We start from the raw sequence: 19,612 nt of genomic DNA on the forward strand, positions 1-19,612 counted from the left end.
AGGCATTTGCTAGTGTGACCTTTTCTCTCTCTGGGCCTTGGTTTCCTCATTTGTCAAATCAAAGTGTTGACTCCATTGCCTCTAACATCCCTTCTATCTCTAAATCTAGAGTTTCACCATCTTTCCTGGACCCGCTCAGGCCCTGCCTCCTCCCAGAAGCCTCACCTGGTTCCTGTAACCCATCATGACCTCTCCTTGCTCTGAATGACTATGGCATGGGTGTTCGTGGCCCCCAATACACACTTGGGACTCTTCAACTTGTCATATTTCCTAGTTGTTTCTGTACTTAGATGGCACTCTTTGAAGGGGAGGGCAGTGTCTTCTCATCATGATGATAATCACATCTCTACAATTTCCCACGTCTTTTTATGGACACTAACTTATTTGGGTGACACCACCTGAAGAGTTAAGTATGGCACCTTATTATGTTATCTCCATTTTACAGATGAGGAAACTAGGTTCTCCCAAAATCACAGGGAAAATCTGGGGCCAACACACAGGTCTCTCATTCTTATGGCCTGCCCCTTTGGTGGTACTTTGGCTGCATCTGGCCTTCTCTCTTCCATCCCAGTGTTGGACCCACAAGAGATGTTTGAGAAGTCTTTGTTGATTTACATAGAGCGTTTTGGAAGGCAAACTCACTTCTGGAGCTTCAGCCCATTCTCACAGCAGCAAAGTCTGCCCTCAGTGCCCAGGGGCTGCCATTATGAAGATGGAGTGTCCAGGACTCCTTGGGAGAACGTACTTGTCTCTCCTAGTTCCTGAGTGCCCTGAGATTGGTCCAGCTACATGGTCACTGAGGACCAGCAAAAACCACTTTGGAAACATGGTCACTTGTGGGTCGCTTAAAAGTCAACTCTAGAGCAAAGAACTAAACTGGCCTTGTATAAAACAGGAACACACACATTTCCTTTCTGACATTAATGGCCAGAGGCAAACCTGGCCACAGACCTGTCTGCTTCTCATCCCCCTTTGTTCAGTGGGATAACAGCTTCTAAAGAAGCTCTGCCTAATTCTGAGCAGCAAATGGGTGCCAGTCAGATTAGCACCCTGGGAAGCTAAGCCCCACCCCACCATTTCCATAGCAAATGCAATTCAAAGCCCTCTTTTGGTTACTATCTAATTGACCACAATAAAATATTACATGCAAAGCTGGATCAAGGGATTTTGCTTCAGTGGCAGCACAAACTGTGCCAATCTTAGTACTGTCATGGGCATCTTCCAATCCGCTTTTTGTTCTGCTGAAAGACTGAGGGCTTGTAGTGCCCTGCTGCAATGGCTCTGCTTCCCTGGTGACTGACCTGAGAAATGGTAATGTCTTATCCAGGAGGGCATTGCTCTGTTTTGTTCTAAGGCCACAGCCCACTGAGAGTCTTGGTTTGGGCATACTTCCTCCATCTTCTTATGTTGTCTTTTGTTTCTTATCAGGATGGAAAGAGGCAAGCATTTATTAAGTGCCTACCATGTACCAGGCACTGAGCTAAGTGCTTTATAAATATTATCTCATTTTATTCTCACAACAACCCTGGGAGGTTGGTGCTATGATGATAGCACCATTTTACAGATGAAGAAACTGAGGAAGGCAGAGATTAAGTGGCTTGAAGCTCAGAGAAATTGAATGACCTTCTGCCCATGGAGGTCTCCCTCAAGTTAGGAGGGGCTCCAGCTGAACTCTCCCCATCTAACATTTCCTCCATCCTAGACGGCCAGCTCATTCCCCTCATTCTCTGCTTCCTGTTATTTCTCTGTCACTGTTCTTTGAGAAGAGGCCTATGGAGCATTCCTATGGCTGACATCCCCTTGTTAGTGAGGGATTATGGAATAATAGTTTGAGAAAGATAGGCTGAGTGGCAGGAGGGGGCGTTACAGGTTGGCTCCAAGTAAGAACTTCAGAGGAAACTCTTAGGTTGTTAAATATTGATAGTGAAGACGAAGGAAGGTCATGAGGTCCCCTTCCGTGAGGAGCTTTTAGAACTGCAGAACTGAACAAGATTGTTCCACGTGGCCCCATCTGAAGGGGGGTGGAGCGGATGAGCCCAGAGGTCTCACTGGTATCTTCCAGAGCTCAATGATTCCATTTGGAAGGAGAGAACACAGGCAGGGAAGTCAGTGTTGTTCAGAGTATGGACAGGTGGCTGGACACTCTGAAGCCATGTGTGTAATGGGAGCCACAGTAACAATTGTGTCCCTTTCTGGAGAGAGCTGAGTATGATTGACTCCTACAGGGGCCACTTCAAGAAGATGAATTCTAATAAAGTCTTACACTTGGGTTAAAAAAAATCATTTATCCTTATGAGCTAATGGGAAATGGTATAAACAGAGGCAAGGAAACAACCTACCCTGTGACTCCAGTGATGGAAATGGAAGGAATGGTAGCCACAAGCACGATTCCAAATAAGTGCTACAACTTGATAATGACCCCAAAGGAAAGATGGGAGAGAATACCTCCTAGCCGGGTCTTTGTAGAAGTGGGGGGCCAGCAGAGAATAGTAACCTGCTTCAATACATTTGTGATTTGTTTAGTTTATTTGAACTTTGCTTTCCTCTCTTTTTGTTCCTGTTATGACGGGTGGTTCTTTGAGCTGGAAAGGGCTTGCACATCATCTGGTCCAAGCCCTTATTTGACAGATGAGAAAACTGAAATTCTGAGAGGCTGGCTGACTGACCAAATTAATTAAATAGATAATTAATCTCCAGAATGGAGTGGGAAAATTGTTGGGTATATTTAGGAAGATCCAGATTTGAATCATGAGGGAGACCTCCTGACCTCATGCACATCACATGACATTTTGGGGTCCCAGTTTCTTCATCTCTAAAATTAAGGCCATTGGACAAAATGACCACCAGGGGCTCTTCCAACTCTATCCTATTATCCAAGCCCTTTCTTAAAACCCATGTCACCTGGAGGGCAAAACAACCTAGCAAAAAGTGGCAAAGCACCTACTGGAGAGACAGAAGGAAACATGTGCCAAGAAACCCTACATTCTCATTCTGGGTTAGGGCTGGTGACTCATAACCCACTACTGATAGACTGAGGGAAACAGATCTGTGAACCCTAGTCAAAGAGAATTTGCAACTGCCTGAAATTGTATAGTTGCCCTGGACTGTAAAGGAGCTGTCCAGACATTCTCCTGGCTCTAGTAATTGGCATTAAGAGATATGGCTAAGAAACCATCCACCAGATTTGTGGCAACCGTGTGAAGATTTATCAAGGGTGGAAAGATCAGCAATTTGTTTATGAGTGAAAAAAAGGAAATAGCATCTAAGTCATGAGAGAGGGTGCTCAGAGAAGGTATGATTAGTGAGCGATGTGACTATGTGGAAACTGAGAGAATGAGTCAGTCCAAGTGGTTGGTGGTGTTGTTCAGGGACGGATTCTTCATGGGTGAGTGTTGGGTCCAATCTCTCCACGGTTGGGTTTGCCACTAGGGTGAGCATCAGGACTGTGAGGCTTGGTGTAATTTACTGGCTGGTGCCCTCCAGCCAGAGCATCTAGCCAGTAAGTCTGCATGTGTGGAGCTTCCAAGTGATAGCCTCCAGGTTGATTCTGGTATTGTAAGGGCAGTGCTGAAAGAGCCTGGCAGAGATGGCACATCTATATGGCATGGGATAGAGTTTCCATGTGGGGGAAAAAAGAATGCTAGACAAAGAACAGTGAGAAAAGCAAGGAGGGAGAATAACCCAAGCAGACCTAGAGACAGAGCCAAATCAGGGAGTGAGTGGGTCTGTAATGACCATCCTATGAGAATGTTTTGGATGTGTTTTTTTTTCTTCTAACGCTTTGTCTCACACTTCTCCACAGTGAAATTCATCTTCCCACTCAAACAGCCTTGAAAATTTATTCAGACAGCCTTCATATCGCATTACCCAGAAAATCCATATTATCTGAAAACTCTGAGATTTCACTGTGTACTTCTTCCTTCAAATAATTTATTAAAATGCTAAGTAAAATCAGTCTCAGCACCATTTCCTTACTCTTTGAATTGTGTACATAGAAACTTTTCCATTTCATTCCAACCCTAGTTTGCAATTTCTAAGGTGATTTCTATCTATATTGCCCTGAATACCATGGAAACCCAATTTTAAAATAGTCTTTCATAGGCAATCATTTTCAAAATCTTCTAAAAGCTTAGATTATTTCTATCCATAAATTCCTTTTTACTGCCATGTCTATTTCAAAGGCAGTGGGAAAACCACTGGACTTTTGGACTAGTGGCCTGGGTGGTGGACAGGGCATCAGAAACTGTGGGCTTGGGGCCCCTTCTGCTGCTTACTAGTTGTCAGGCCAATCACTCATTTCTCCAAGCCTCAGTAAGAACTTTGATCCCACCTGTACCCCTTACAGAAACAGCATTCTCTTCTTGATATATTTCATTTCCTTAAGTGTTTAGTGATCCTGAGCTTTATTAGAGATTGCCCCTACTTGTCCAGTGAGACTGACCACTTCAGAGGCACGTGGAGAGTCTGCTGAAGACACTGGCCCAAGGAACTGGTGGCGACAGGGACACAGAATCTTCCCACGGTACCTGTACCTTTTACTGGCAGCTGCATGTGACATGGCCACAGACTCTTCTGTCTCCAAGATAAGAAGGGGAAGGATAAGGACAACTATACACTTCCATACTGCTCTAAGTACTACAAAATGCTTTGTGTAAATTATCTTATTTATCCCCAACATCCTTACTAGACATGTCCTAAAATTCACTTCCATTTTACCCAGTAGGGAGTCAGTTGGCCAATTTATTGATTGCCTATCACATATCTGTTACATGCAAGGAGATAGGCTGGGAGCCGGAGCTGTCCTCTGTGCTGAAGAAACCTCTGTGTTCTTCTCAAGGTCATCACATGGGCTGAATTAGGCTACCTCCCTCCCACTATCCTACATCCAGGATCCCACCTAAGTATCTATCCTCCAAGCTAGGATGTGGTGACTGGGGCTTTGTACAAGGCATTATCAGGCATTAATAGTACTGAGGGTTGTTGTTGAGGTCAGAACAGAAATAGCTTACTACTGGGATAGAGAAGAGTGATTTAGTCTCAGAAGCAGCTTCACCAGGTAAGTGAGGAAAGAGATCAGAAGCTATAACTAGCAGATCTTTAATTCTAGCCCATCCTATGGGTAGGGATTAATGTCCAGTCCCAGCCATATCTAGTTAATTCCCCTAGTGCTGATGGTCTCTGTATTTCTTTATGTTTCTACTTTCTAAAGAAAAAACGTTCTCAGCTTGTCCATCAAGCTCTTGACTGGCTCTCCTCTCTTTGTCCTCCCTGTGTGCTCCCACAACCACTGACATCTCTGTACTTGTCAGTGAAGATGGAGGATACAGCCCTCCCTCCACCCCACTGATGACCATAAGATCTACCAATGGTTTGTCTAAAATCTGTGCCTTTCCACAAAGATTTCATCAGCTCTCTGATCTCCTTAATGTTGGAATTCCCTCCAGTGATGCCAACTGCAGCCCATTCATGCCTGCCCATCCTATGTGACTCTTGTTCCTACCCTCCCATAAATCATCACAGAATGTCCATCCAATATGCAGGCACCCTTCCTTCCTCATTGTCCCTTGACATGAAAAGGATACCCTAGATCCATGGATGTCTGTCAGCTATCTCTCACTCTTGCCAGGGGCTGAGGCCATCTTCTCTCTCATGCACATGTTTCTTTGATGATCTCCCTTCTTCTGCTGTTGCTTTCACCATGTTTCATCCTGCTTTCAGCCATTACCATGGGTCTATCCATTGCCCTTGGACAGTCTTCATTTTCACTTAAAGCCTTATAACAACACTCTTACAAGACCTCAAACAACATTATCAATTCTTAAAGCTTTCTTAAACTATGATCTGACAACTTTCCTCAAGGTTGCTAGGAGGTATGTGGTGATGAGAACTAGATTAATTAATTTATCACAAGGATTTCTGGCTGTGAATCACCAGGGATGGTGGACATTAACGTGCCAGAACCCCCGTCAGCTCCCTAACCTCCCAAAAGTAATTCGATTGAATCCAAAGAACTTTTATTAAACCCATACTGTGTGCATGCAGGCACTGTGCTGGATGCTAGGGCTGCTGAAAGACAAAAATAAGAATGCTACCTGTACTAAAGAGCAGGGATGCTGGCCCACAGAAGAAAGTCCAAACAGATTGAGGAGAGGGCTGACTAGGGAGATCAAGACAGACTTCCTGTAGGAGGTGGTGGAATCCTCAAAGGAAGTCAGAATCCTCAGAGCAGAGATGAGGACTGATAGTATTTCCAGTGTGGAAAAGCTGTGAAAGCTGATGGGAGAAGGTGGGCATGGGGGCGGATGGTTGGCAGACTGAAGCGTTTCCCAGATTTCATCCTGATTTTTCCTCTTGGACAAGGACCAATCTCAGCAAGGATTCCTCAGAAATAAATTTCACCCTTTGAATTTTCCTTTAATAGATTTCCAGGCCATGGGGCTGAAGAAAGGGATGTTCTTTAACCCAGATCCTTATCTGAAGATTTCCATCCAGCCGGGGAAGCACAGCATCTTTCCGGCTCTTCCTCACCATGGCCAGGAGAAGAGGTCTAAGATCATATGTAACACTGTGAACCCCATCTGGCAAGCTGAGGTATGCACAGGGAAGAGGCAGGGCAGGAGGGCGGGAGAAGGGGAGGTGAACTCTAGGACAGAGTGAGACAAATTCAAGGCAGCACATGCTGATGGCCACTACCTGGCTAGTCAGCCCTTGTCTTCCATTCAGTTCATATGTAAAGTGAATGCCATAGGACATGACCTGATTGTCTCACATGACCTGCTAAGCAAATATGCATCTTCAGAGATTATGTCTTGCTCCAAAGCTCCCTGGGGAGTCCAAGAATGAAATGCATGTTCTTCACTTGGATCTGATTTCCCTCTGTGGTTTCATTTTTTTTCTTTTAAATTAATTAATTTATTTTTAGTTTACAACATTCAGTACCACAAGCTTTTGAGTTCCAAATTTTCTCCCCCTCCTTCTCCCCCCTCCCCCTCCCCAAGATGGTGTACAATCTGATATAAGCTCTAGATATACATTCACATTAAACATATTTTCACATTAGTCATGTTGCAAAAAAGAATTATAACCAATGGAATGAATGTGGTTTCATATTATTATCAAGCTAGCTGCAAATGGGCCCAGAAAACTTGACTGGAAATTGGCATCCTCAGTTCTTGCCTAATTCATGGGGGGTCTAGCATCTGGTGCCAGGGACAATCAGAGCTGATGTTTATATATCGCTTTAAGGTTTGTGAAGTGCCATACAGACATAGCATTTGAGATTCACAACAGCCTTGGCAGACAGGCACTACAGGCAGGAATATACCCTTTTTACATACAAGGAAACTGAGGCCCATAAAGGTGAAGTAACTTGCCCGTGGTCACATAGCTGATAAATGCAGGGATGAGATGGGATGTCAGGATGGCAGCCTATTTGTGACTTAGCAGATAAGAACTAACTAGAGAATTGTCTAAGGTGCAGGACCATGCCTCTAGGAAGTGTCGGAGGCAGGATTTCTTGATGCCAAGGCCAGAACACTCTCTACTACAATACAACCTTTCCTTCCCCACACATACTCTAATAGAAGGATCTCCTGGGCCCCAAGTGTGGAGAAGAGTTTAGAATTCTTCTGATTTCTGAGAGCAAATTGTGTGTATTATTGGTGCTGTTTACAGCATCCCAGCCAGCTGTCTCTCCCACCCCTGAATCAAAAAAAAAGACCCTTTCACTAGAGCAGCAGTCCTCCTCTCTTGTTCTTTATCTCACCTCCCTTTCCCAGACAATCTCATAGATAAAGCAATCTCCAGTCATTGCCTCTACTTCTACTGTCTCTCATTTCTCAGCTGTCTGCCAGCTGGCTTCTGGCCTCATCACTCAACCGAAAGTTGACTCTCCAAAGGTTCTGATGTCTCTTAATTATCAAATCTGATTATCTTTGCTAAATCCTCATCCTACCTGAGCTTTCTGAAGCCTGCAGCACTCTCTCTGTCTGTCTCTCTCACTCTCTCTCTCTCTCTCTCTCTCTCTCTCTCTCTCTCCCTCTGTCTCTGTCTGTCTCTCTCTGTCTCTGTCGCTCTCTCTGTCTCTGTCTCTGTCTCTCTCTCTCTCTCTCTGTCTCTCTCTCTCTCTCTCTGTCTCTGTCTCTCTCTCTCTCTCTCTCTCTCTCTCTCTCTCTCTCTCTCTCTCTCTGTCTCTCTCTCTCTCTGTCTCTCTCTCTCTCTGTCTCTGTGTGTGTGTGTGTGTGTGTGTGTGTGTGTCTCCCAGGTCTCTTTCTGCCTCTGTCTCTCTTTCTACCTCTGTCTCTTTCTGTCTCTCTAACTCTACCTCTGTCTCTCTCTCTGCCTCTGTCTCTCTGTGTCTCTCTCTGTGTGTCTGTCTCTTTCTCTGTCTGTCTCTGTCTCTCTGCCTCTGTCTCTCTATCTCTCTGTGTCTTTCTCTGCCTATCTCTGTCTCTGTCTGTCTCTCTCTCTCCACCAATGGGACATTTCAAACTGGATATTTATCTCAAACGCAACATGTCTAAAACAGAACTCATCACCTTTCCTCCAAACCTACCTCTCTTTGGAACTCCTCTCTCCTGCTTAAGGTGCCACCATACTTCCAGTCACCCACATCTGCCACTCTAGAGTCATCCCCCACTCTCCTTCACCCCCCAGTCCTAACAGCTGCCGAATACTGTCATTTACACCTCTATGTCATCTCCCCTATGTTCTGCTCTCTCCACTCCCATAGATCACACCTCAGTTCATGACTTCATCACCTCTCTCTTGGATTGTGGCATCAGCCCCTTGTTGGCCTCTGCCTCAAAGGTGCTTCCCATCTGCCATCCATCCTCCCCACAGCTACCAAAGTGATTTCCCCAAAGCAAAAAAGTCTAACCCTGTCAGTCCCCTCCCTCAGTAAGCTTCAGTGTCTCTTCTAGGAGCAAAATTCCTCTGTGATTGGAAGCCCTTCATATCCTGTCCCCAACCTAACTTGAAATCTTTATGACACATGACTCTGTAGCCTAGGGCCTTCCTACTATTCCTCATCCACAGCATGCTAAGCATTTGACCTGGCCATCCCCCAAAGCTGGAATGCACTCCTCTAACCTCTGCCTCTCTCTAGTTTCCTTCAAGCACCGCCTTCTAGAAGAAGTCCTTCCTGATTCCCCCCACTCCAGTGACAGTACCCTCCAGCCTCATCGTCTAGATCTATTGTGGGGCTGCCTGTCTCTGTATACTGTCTGTCCCGATAAAACATAAACTCCTTGAGAGCATCAGATAATAAACATTTATGAAGCCCCTACTGTGTGCCAGGCACTGTGTGAAACAAAGGCAAAAAGTCAGGAAGCTCACCATCAATGGGGCAGAATATTAATTTTTGTCTTGGTATCCCCAGAATCTGGCAAATGTCAGGCGCTTCTTGTCTATTAATTGCTTCATTGGTCATCTGGGATACCTCCCAAATAGGGAAAGTTTGGAGTATACTCCAACCTGAAAGAATTAACTTTAGACTTTGTTTTGTAAACATGTAAGTTATTGAAGGACCTGGAAATGTTTAGCCTGGGGAGGCGAGAAAGCTGTGTTCCAGTGGTTGAAGGGCTGGCCAGTGGAATAAAGGTCAGAAGAAAGAGGTGAGGGGCGGGGCAGGGGAAGCAATCAAGAGGCCCATTTGGGTTCAGTGTTAGGAAAACCTCCTAACCAAGAGAGCCAAACGGAACCAGAATGGGCTGGCCTGAGAGGAGGTGGCCACAAGGGGGCAACCACCTGGAATGCCATATTGGAGATTTCTGAAGTCCTTCTCAACTCTCCAATTCTGTGATTCTGAATCATCCAAACCAAACAGCTGCTGTTGACCTCCTTCAAGTCCCACTTAAAATCCGACCTTCAGAAAGCCTTTCCCAATCTGCCTTAACCTTAAGGCTTTCCTTTGTTGATTTTGCTTGTTGCTGTTCAGTCATTTCAGTCGTGTTGACTCTCCGTGACCCCACTTGGGGTTTTCTTGGCAGAGCGCTGGAGTGGTTTCCCATTTCCTTCTCCAGCTCACTTTACAGATGAGGAAACTGAGGCAAATAGGTTGAAGCTACTTGCCCAGGGTCACACAGCTACTAAGTGTCTGAGGTCAGATGTGAGCTCAGGAAGATGAGTCTTCCAGATTCCAGGCCCAGCACTCTGTGCACTATGGCACCACCTAGCGCCCAATTCCTTTTCTTCCTTTTTCCCAGATGCTGATATATGCACATACGTATGTCCTTTATAAAGACAATATTTCTGAATTATGCCACTCTCTTGGGGAGCTGTTTTCTCAGCCTCTTGCCCATTTTTGACTTTGCGTGAATATGGGAAATTGCATACACTCCCACCCAATTCTCTCCAGCTATGAAGCAGTCTCTCCACCACTCCCCCACTCGGGTCTCCCATGTTGGTAAGTGCGTAAGGCTGTTGCAGACAGTGGAGGTCTTCTGTTTCCCACATCTCTGGGAATTGAAGTAAAGAGGGTCTCAGACTCTGTTTGTGATGTGGGTCTGCACAAGCTATCAGCCTGGATCTTTCTTTAGTAAAGAAATGCCCCATATTACCTCCTGCTCCTTTACCCCTTCCAGCACACCACCCATGTTCTTTCCCTTTGATGCTCCAAGCCAATGCTTGCTGTAACTTCATGGCAGTCATGAAAGTAAATAAAGGTGCCATGGGCTTGATTCCTTTGGAGAGCTGGTTCCTCCAGGCAATCAGAGGCCACACTCTGATCTTTCCAGAATATTTTTATCTTCTAAGAATAATCAAACCTTATCTTGTGGCTGAAGTGGAAACTCTGAGCTTTCCAAGAAGCCTCACTCTCTTCTACATCTTGAAAACCATTAGGGAGACATGTCTGTTCAAGGGGATCTCAGGATCTGCCATCTCAAGATCAGAGATGTGGAGGCCTGGGGTGCAGGGGTGGGGGGAGGCATTCTCAGTCCCCAGGTACATCTGTACAACCCTTGGGGCTACACGGACCATAGAGATGGAAAGTCAATGCTTGATAGCCCCAGCCTGCTCTTGAGCCTTCTATGGGGCATTTCTAGAATGAGCAGAACAGACCTGGTATATAAACGGAGAGATCTTCTAAGGTCATGGTCAACCCACTCTCAGAGCCCCCACAATAAAGATGGTACCCCAAGTACTGCAATGAGGGAAGCACTGAGACCCATCAGGAAAAGAACTAGCTCTGGACATATGTGAGTTCAAATTTAACCCTGACATTTACAAGGTAAGACATCAAGGTGGCTTAGTGGATAGAGCTCTGGATCTACAATCAGGAAGACAAGTTAAAAATCGACATTTACTAATTGTGTGACCTTGGGAAAGTCACTTAATCTCTGTTTGCCTTGGCTTCTTCAACTACAAAATGGGGGTGATAATAATAGCCCCTTCGCAGAGCTGTTGTGGGACTCAAGTGGGATAATTGCAAAGTGCTTAGCACAGTACTAGGCACATAGTAGGCGCTACATAAATACTAGCTATTATTAATGTTGTTGTTATTTGTAAAGCCCTTAGGCAATGCCTGGCACACAAAATGCCTAGCACATAGTGGGCACACTGTAAATAAAGGCAGGATTATTCTTACTCCCTCTGTGACCTTAAGTTAGTCTGGCACACACAATGCCTAGCACATAGTAGGCACTCTGTAAATACAAGCCAGGATTATTTTTACTCCCTCTGTGACCTCAGGCTAGTCTGGCACACACAATGCCTAGCACACAGTAGGCACTCTGTAAATACAAGCCAGGATTATTCTTACTCCTTCTGTGACCTCAGGCTAGTCACAACCTTCCTGGAATTTCATTTCCTCAGCTGTCTAATGAAGGGTTTCAGCTGGATGGCACTTGAGGGTCCACCCAGCTCTAGAGATAATGAATATTTTTAATCTGGCTTCATCAGTATGTTGTGACCAGGGTCTGATTTTCAAGTATAAATAAAATTAAATTTTGAGAAGTAAAAACAGAAGCAAGATAAGGAGCAATTCTCCTGTCTTTCCATTCCCCTCCACCACACAGCTGCCACACACATAGCACACAGGTCAGACTACATCCTTCTCCTTCTCAAAAGGCTTCTGTGGCTCCCTATCACCTCCAGGACCAACTACAAACTCCACTTTTGTCATTTAGAGCCCTTTACAGTCTGGCTCCAGTCTCCTCCCACACATACACCCCACCCCATATCACATTACTTTCCCTCACACACTCTGCTACATACTGTATCTGGTATGAGAGCAACCTCTAGTCCTCTGCACAGTCTGTGTCCCCTGCCCGGATAACCATCTCCTATCACTTCTGCCCCTTGAAACCCTCAGCTCCATTCAGGGATAGGTTGGATTCTATGACTCTGACAACATCCACCTCTGAAATTCTTTTTTTCCTTCAGTCACCTTCTTTATTGTTTTGAACACTGATCTCACAAAGTAGCACACTGTTAGACATGTCTAGCATACATAGAAAGGAAACTTGCCTTCATTTGGCATTTTAATCCATTGGTTCTAGGCCTTCCACTGGAAGCTACAGTGTCTCTCCTCCACGTTATAGCCCTTCAGATTTTTTAAACCAGTGACCACATCCTAATCTATATCTTCTCTTGTTCGCCACATAACATGAATTCTAGACCCCTCCCCATCAGAGAGATCTTTTCTGTACACTGTCTAGTTTGTCAAGATCTCCTTCTGAAATTCTTTAAATTCCATTCTGTGGCTGAGCATTCTTAAGGGACCAAGCATCCAGTTCAGGGTCCAGATTCTTTGCTGTTAAGCCCAGGCCACTTGGGCAGTCTCCTACTAATGCTTCACCAGAGGAAGCCCTTGTGCCCCTTAAACCCAGACCTCAAATTCCTTCTCTTTCCCACAAACAATAAAGAACCTGCAAAAGTAACAGTAACATAATATCATCATGGGAAGGGTTGGACTTGAAGCTAAGATTCCAAATCCTGTGTCCCCATACACACACACACACACACACACACACTAACTAGTGTGATCCTGGACAAATCACCATGTCTCTGAAGCTCGGTCTCTTGTCTGAAGAAAGGGGATGATGCCTGTGGACCTCGCCTTAACAGGATGTTTACCGAGCACTCTGTAACTGGCGGCTACAAATCTTGTTTTGTTTTATTTGCAAAGGGCAGAAAAGTGCTCTTTGTTCCAGTTACTCCCAATTAATCATGTTGTCCAGCACCTTTGCTCAGTCTCAGCTTCAGACAGAACTGGGTTGAGATGCTCGAAGCTTGGCGGGGGGACAGCCCCACGTGCCTGCCGAGGAAGCACGGCCAGTGCACGCTCTGGTGACTTCATCCTGCTGTACCTTGGAGACCTTTAGCCTAAGCCGCAGCAAGAACACACAACGATGCCCAAGCTTTTTAATAAGTCATCCGTGCTGATGGGTCCCCTCCTGGTCATTCTGCGTGGGATGGATTGTCTGAAATCTCCCTCCTCCTCTTCACCTTTTGCCTTCCCACACTTCTTAACTTTGATGCCGCCTTCTCCCAGAAGTCCGCCCTGATCTATCCTGTCGCTGACACCATCCCTTTGGGCCTCCCTCTAAGCCTCTGCTCTGTCCACCTCCTGAATGATGGAGAGCCCGCGCCGGTCAGACTCCTCTTCCTGACGGTGAGCTCTGTGCCGGCTGAGGCTTTGTTTCTCCCCCAATAAGTGGGGCAGGGCTCCGCCTGCCGGCAGAAGCCTAATTGTTGTTTGGGAAATTGAAATGCTGGGGGCCAGCATTAATTATTCAATCAAGTAAGAAGAGCTAAAGTATCACAATTATCCTTTCAATGGGTCCTCACAACAACCTGTAAAGTGGATATTCTTGTCCTCGTTTTACAGATGAGCAAGTTGAGGCAGAGGCTAAATTATTAGCCTGGCACCACAGAACCAACCGGTATCTGAGGCTGGATTTGAACTCAGCTCTTCCTGATTCCATTGCAGTGGTCGAGGCATTGTGGGGGCCCCCCCAGTGCCTCAGTGAATAGGCTGGACCAAATAGAACCCAATAGGATAGAGTGGTGTAGGGCTGGCATGGGATGGCCATGGGATGAGTTCTGAGATGCCTCTGCCAGCTGCTCTGCCTTGTTCTGAATTGCCCCACCAGATCCCAGGTCCCTGCCCCTTCCCATGACCCTCCATCTCCCTCCTCAGGCTCACAGACCAGGGAGAAGAGCTGGCACATACCATGTGCTGCTGGGCAAAGGGACTTCTCTGGGGCTGGACAAAAGTCCTGAGTCAGAAACACACTCGAGTGGCACCTGTCAATCAGATGCCTGACAGAAAGGACACAGAGCCCTCCCACAGGGGCTCACTCCTGCTTGGGGGAATGGGGCAGGGGCTCAGGCTTTGTTTTCGGCATTTATTCTGGGTCAGATGCTGCTTGTGCCCAGGCTTCAGTTCATCCAATTCACCTTCTACTAAGTGACCACTATGTAGCTGGCAGTCCCTGAACTTGGGACCCAAAAGACAAGACTGGAAAACCGGTCTCTGCCCTAAGTGAGCTTGCCTTCTCCTGGGGAGATCCAATATCCTGGACCCAGAGAAGGCAATAAAGAGCACGTACAAATGTAACAGGGGTGGGGGACCCTGGGGACAAGACAGTTGGACAGCTGGCCCACACTCCTTTCTGCACAAGAGGGGCGTGGGAAGTGGGGAGGGAGGGCCCAGCCACCCCAGGCTCTGCCAACCTGCCACCTTTGGGGGAGGAGGGTAGGACATGAGCTTTTCTTTGGCTCCCCGCCCCCAGAAAAGGGTGGAGACAGTGGGAAAGACACAAGGATAAGATACCGGAAAGGGGGTATGTTCCCAAGAGGAAGGAATTAAGGGAAGTTCAGGGGACAGAAGTCAGAGCAGGGGAAATGGAAAGGAGAGCATCCTCTAAGCCAGAGAATCTCAGTGGAAAGGGAACTTAGGGACATCCTCTGTCCAGCATTCCCCAGCCCAGCCAGTGGTCCTCCAGTCTTGGCTTGAGGTTTTCAAATAAATGGGGAGCTCCCCGCTTCCCTCCCTCTCTCCTTCTTTCCCTCTTTCCTCCTTCCCTCCCTCCTTCCCTCTCCCTTTCCTTCCCTCTTTCCCCCCTTCCCTCTCACCCTCCTTCCCTGCCTCCCTTTCTTCATCCCTCCCTCCCTCCTTCTTCCTTCTGTCCCTCCCTTCCTTCTTCCCTTCATCCCTTCCTTGCTCCCCCTTCCCTCCCTCCCTCTCCCTTTCCTTCCCTCTTTCTTCCCTTCCCTCTCTCCCTCCTTCCCTCCCTCCCTTCACCCATCCCTCCCTTCTTCCCTCCCTCCTTCCTTTCCTCCCTCCTTCCCTCCCTCCCTCCCTTCTTCCCTTCATCCCTTCCTTGCTTCCCCTTCCCTACCTTCCTCTCCCTTCCCCTTCCCTCTTTCTCCCCTTTCCTCCCTCCCTTCTTCCCTCTCTCTCTCTTCCCTCCCTCTCCCCCTCACTTTTCCAAAGCTTTCATTTTTCAGGATAGGGACCAGACCTATGTTTTCATTGCTCTAGAGAACTTCCCCTCTCCCAATGCAGGTCAGCACCTTCCTGTCAGATTAAAGTCCTGGAGAGCTTCCTGGAGGGAGTAAAGTCCCTTAACCAGGCAGGTCAACATCTTCTCAAGGCAGATGACATTCTTAGGAAGTAACTTGCATGTCTGAGTCAAGACTTGAACCCAGATCTTCCCAGGTCGGATCCCATCTCCCCCACCACCTGCTGCTTCTCTAGTCATTGAGAAAATTTGTCTTGGCATCAAGCCTACATCTTGTAGCTTTCTCCCACCATGCCACACACAGCCTTGTCCTGCCTCCTCTGGCCAAACAGAGACAGGCTGAGCCCTCTTTCACACACACGTGAAGACAGCTCCTTTGTCCTCTTCTCCAAGCTGAATATCCTCTATTCCTTTGTCTAGTCCTGCGGTGGGACCTGGCTCGCCTTAACCAGGCAGGCCTGAGTTCCAGCCCCAGAAGAATCTTGCTTCTCTGGGGACTAGGAGGGCTGAGAGAAACAGCTCTAACTGAGGCTGGGAATGCAAAGGAGGGAACTCAGAGGAAGGACTGGGACCATGAGCCTCTGATGACCTGGAGGAGCTAGCAGCTAAGGCTGCGGTCTGAGGAGTGCAGGCCTATGGTCCTCCTGGGATCCATTCTAAGTGAAAGGGGAAGCTGGGGTCACTGTGGAGGACCAGGGCAGAGTCCAACAGGGACCTGGGGGAGGTAGGTGGGCTTTGCCACCTGGTAGCAGACAGCTTGTCCATAGACAGGAGACATCCTGTCCTTAAATCAGTCCTGCTCTGGATGAGCTCCTGGTCTGCCCACCAGGCATGCCAGAGATGTGGCTGCCAGTAGAGAAGCCTGGGCAGGACCCAGAAACTGGACAGCTCTCAGTGAAGGAGCTGATGGCTTAGCTGCATGGTCCATTTGTTCCTGGAAGCCTAGAAAGGACTTTTCCATAGGTTGGCTCTCAGGTTCATAGATATAGAAATGGAAAGGACCTTAGAGGTCATGAAATTCAACCCTGTCACTTTACAAATGAAGAAACTGAGGCCCAGAAAAGGCGAGCTCAAATTGCAGGGACAGGATTTGAACTCAGATCTAAGGTCTGCACCTACAATGCCCATTTGACTAACACAGCACTGTGGTCTCTCCTGGGCTATCTCAGAGCATCCCTCCTCCATCTCCACATCCTGACTTTTGCTCCCGGAAGAGCTGGCCATCAGGGGCCCCAAGGAGGCTGGAGGGGAGTGCTGGCCAGTGGCTCTGCCTCTCAGTTCGCCTCTTCTTTCCTTTCAGCATTTCAGCTTCGTTTCCCTTCCTACCGATGTGCTAGAGATTGAGGTGAAAGACAAGTTTGCCAAGAGTCGCCCCATTATCAAACGCTTCCTGGGGAAGCTGTCCATGCCTGTGCAAAGGCTTCTGGAGAGACACGCTATCGGGTAAATATGCTTCGTCTCATTTAACCCAGCTGAGGAGGCCCTGCCCTGGGAGTGAGCCAGGAGGTGAACCCTTTCCCCACCCCAGCCCCCACCCCACCCCCACCCATTAATTCCTTGGCTGGAGCCTCAGAGCAAACCATTCTCGCTTTTCCTATGTTGAATAATCTGCTGAATTTTTAGTGAGAGTCGGCAGTCCCAGGTCACAGAGAAAGGCCCCAGCTCAAGGGGCTGTTAATGTCTGAATCCAGAGAAAATGGAGTGAATTGAGCATTAATTCTCTCAAGCCTTTTCCATGCATGTGGAATGTCCTAAGGAGACTTCTTGGGAATACCAGGATCTTAGGAAAAGCTGTGGATGATGATATTTCCCATCACCAAACTCAGTGCCCAGTTGGGAGGCGCCAGGTGCTTGGTTCATTCTGCTCTACCTTAGACCACAGAACCAATGTCTGTGTGTGTGTGTGTGTGTGTGTGTGTGTGTGTGTGTGCACATACCCTCACATGGGTACATATACCCTTGTATACTTAAATCCTGGCTTTTCCTCTGCTCACTGGGCTTTCCTACCTTGGAAGAGCTCTGGGATCCACTTCTTTTCTCTTGCCCATCTTTTTTCCCCAAATGGATTCTAAGGGACTTCAGGGAAGGATCCATTTCTTAGCCTGCTTAATATCCCTCAAGTGGGTCCTAGCACATATAGGGCAATGCATAGAAAGGCAGCTTGGCAGGCCCTGGAATCAGAAAAGGACTGGGTTCTAATCCCACTTAGGATATTTAGAACTGTTCAACTTAGAAATAATTCCATTTAAAAAGCAAGCAAAACAACAACCACAAAAAAGTCAATGTGCACAACAGCTTCTAGGTACTTTCATGAGCAGTAAAATACCTTCTGGGTTCTAAGAAAGAAGATACAAATGTTGCAGCCTTGTAGGACACCTCCTCAATTTAGTACTCACAGATTAGGGCCAGGGTGGGGGGAAGGTGGGGCCAGGGTTGGTTATTATCAGATTTCAAGGTACTCTGTGGGTCTTCGAGCCCCCATGGGCAAGTAACATTTAATTGTCATCCATAAGACATGATTAGCTCAAAGCAAAAGCATTTACTAAGATGACATAGTGAAAAATGTCTACCAAACATTCCCATCACAAGCCTAGGGCACACTCTCACACAGAGGCAGCTCCCAAAGGCAGAATGGACACAAATGTGGAGTTCATTGGTAGTGAGACCCATGTTTGATGAAGATATGTGGCCAATGTGGCCACGTAACGCAATGCCACAGACAGTACAGGCAGGTCTCTCTCTGTGGCTCTTATTTTTTTTTCCTTTGGGTATGTTGTGTCTTCTTAGTGAGCCACTCAGATGGGTCTCCTTCCCTTTGCAGTTTGAGTATCTTAATTCCCATCCATGACAAACTACCTAGGTGGACCCGGGCAAATTGCTTAATCTTTGGGGGCCTTGGCATCCTCATCTACTAAATAAACAGGTTGGACTAGATGGCCTCTGGGGCCCTCCCAGCTCCCAATTTATGAGCCCGTAAGTTTTCCAAAGTCTTCCAGCTCGAGGCTGAATCTAGATCCCCAGTCTCCAACAATCTGGCAAGCATTCCACATTGCCTCTCTACTCAGTTTTCATTTAGGTTATAGACACACAGGCTATTCTTGTCTTCCTGGCTGATATAAATTATAGCCTTGGGATCACAGAATTTTAGAAGTGCCCTTACAAGTCACCTAGTCCAAGCTCCTCTGACAGATGAGGAAACTGAGTCACAGACTAAGGAAGAGAATTCCTCAAAGCTCCACAGACAGTAAGTGGCAAAGCCAGGATTTTAACTCAGGCCCTCTAGATGCAAATCCTATCCTCTTTCTATCGCACTGACCCTGGATTAACTGGGCAAACCCCAGGGAAACCGCAGAAGGAAAGACTGGGACCCAGAGGCTCTAGAGGGGAAAGGGCTAGCACCTGGGTCACAATGAGAGAAGCTAGCTCTCTGAGTGGTTCACACCTGTGGTCCTGCTACTGCCCTGCCTCTCTGAGGGTCTTCTCGAAGCCATCCCAGTGATACAGTGATCATCATCATGGCTAATAATTCTACATCATTTGAAGGCTTATCTCATCGGACCCTCACAAAACCCTGGAAGGCAGGTGCTGGTGTTACAGCCATTTTAGAGATGAATCCCACCAGAAAGTGTCTAAGGTAGAATTCTAGCTCCAGTCTTCCTGACTCCATGATCAGCATTCTGTCCACTCTGGCGCCCCCCAGCAGCCAGAAGTCTCTATGTGACCTGCACTTAATCTGCCTCCGAGGAATTCAAAGTCTGGGGCTCAAAAGTTTTGAGGGAAAAAAGAAAATGTTCCTGAAATACTCTTGTGACAAACTGTAGGCCGATGTTTCTCCTAATTATGGGCGTTTTCTGGAAAGTAGCACTTGTCATACCAGCTACTCCCAGCAGGTCCCCTTAAGTGAGGACTGTCTTAGATGTCATCCTTCCAAGCTGGGACACGGCTGGGATCCCTCGAATGGCCTCAGGTCCCAGGGAATGTCCTTCCTTGTCGATGGGCAGATCCTCCGTCCCTTTGTCAGTACTGGAAGAACCCAGCCCTTCTTGATCTTGGGGAGTGTGCTACTGGTCACCTGGGATTTGGCATCACTTCTGCCATTTCTAACTGATCAGAAGTATTGGACCCTGTGAGAGCTTCCTCTG

The 19,612-nt window shown here is 47.2% G+C and overlaps 1 protein-coding gene across 1 annotated transcript in view; it reads left to right on the forward strand.

Annotated features, from left to right (window-relative positions):
- The window catches only part of HECW1 (HECT, C2 and WW domain containing E3 ubiquitin protein ligase 1), a 163,876-nt gene that overhangs the window by 69,408 nt on the left and 74,856 nt on the right, over positions 1–19,612 (forward strand). The window contains exons 5-6 of the mRNA XM_036739447.1: positions 6,422–6,591; positions 16,771–16,913. Coding sequence (XP_036595342.1) covers positions 6,422–6,591; positions 16,771–16,913 — 313 coding nt within the window. The remainder of the gene's footprint in view (positions 1–6,421; positions 6,592–16,770; positions 16,914–19,612) is intronic.

Source organism: Trichosurus vulpecula, chromosome 9, assembly GCF_011100635.1.
Source record: "Trichosurus vulpecula isolate mTriVul1 chromosome 9, mTriVul1.pri, whole genome shotgun sequence".
Lineage (NCBI taxonomy): Eukaryota > Metazoa > Chordata > Mammalia > Diprotodontia > Phalangeridae > Trichosurus > Trichosurus vulpecula.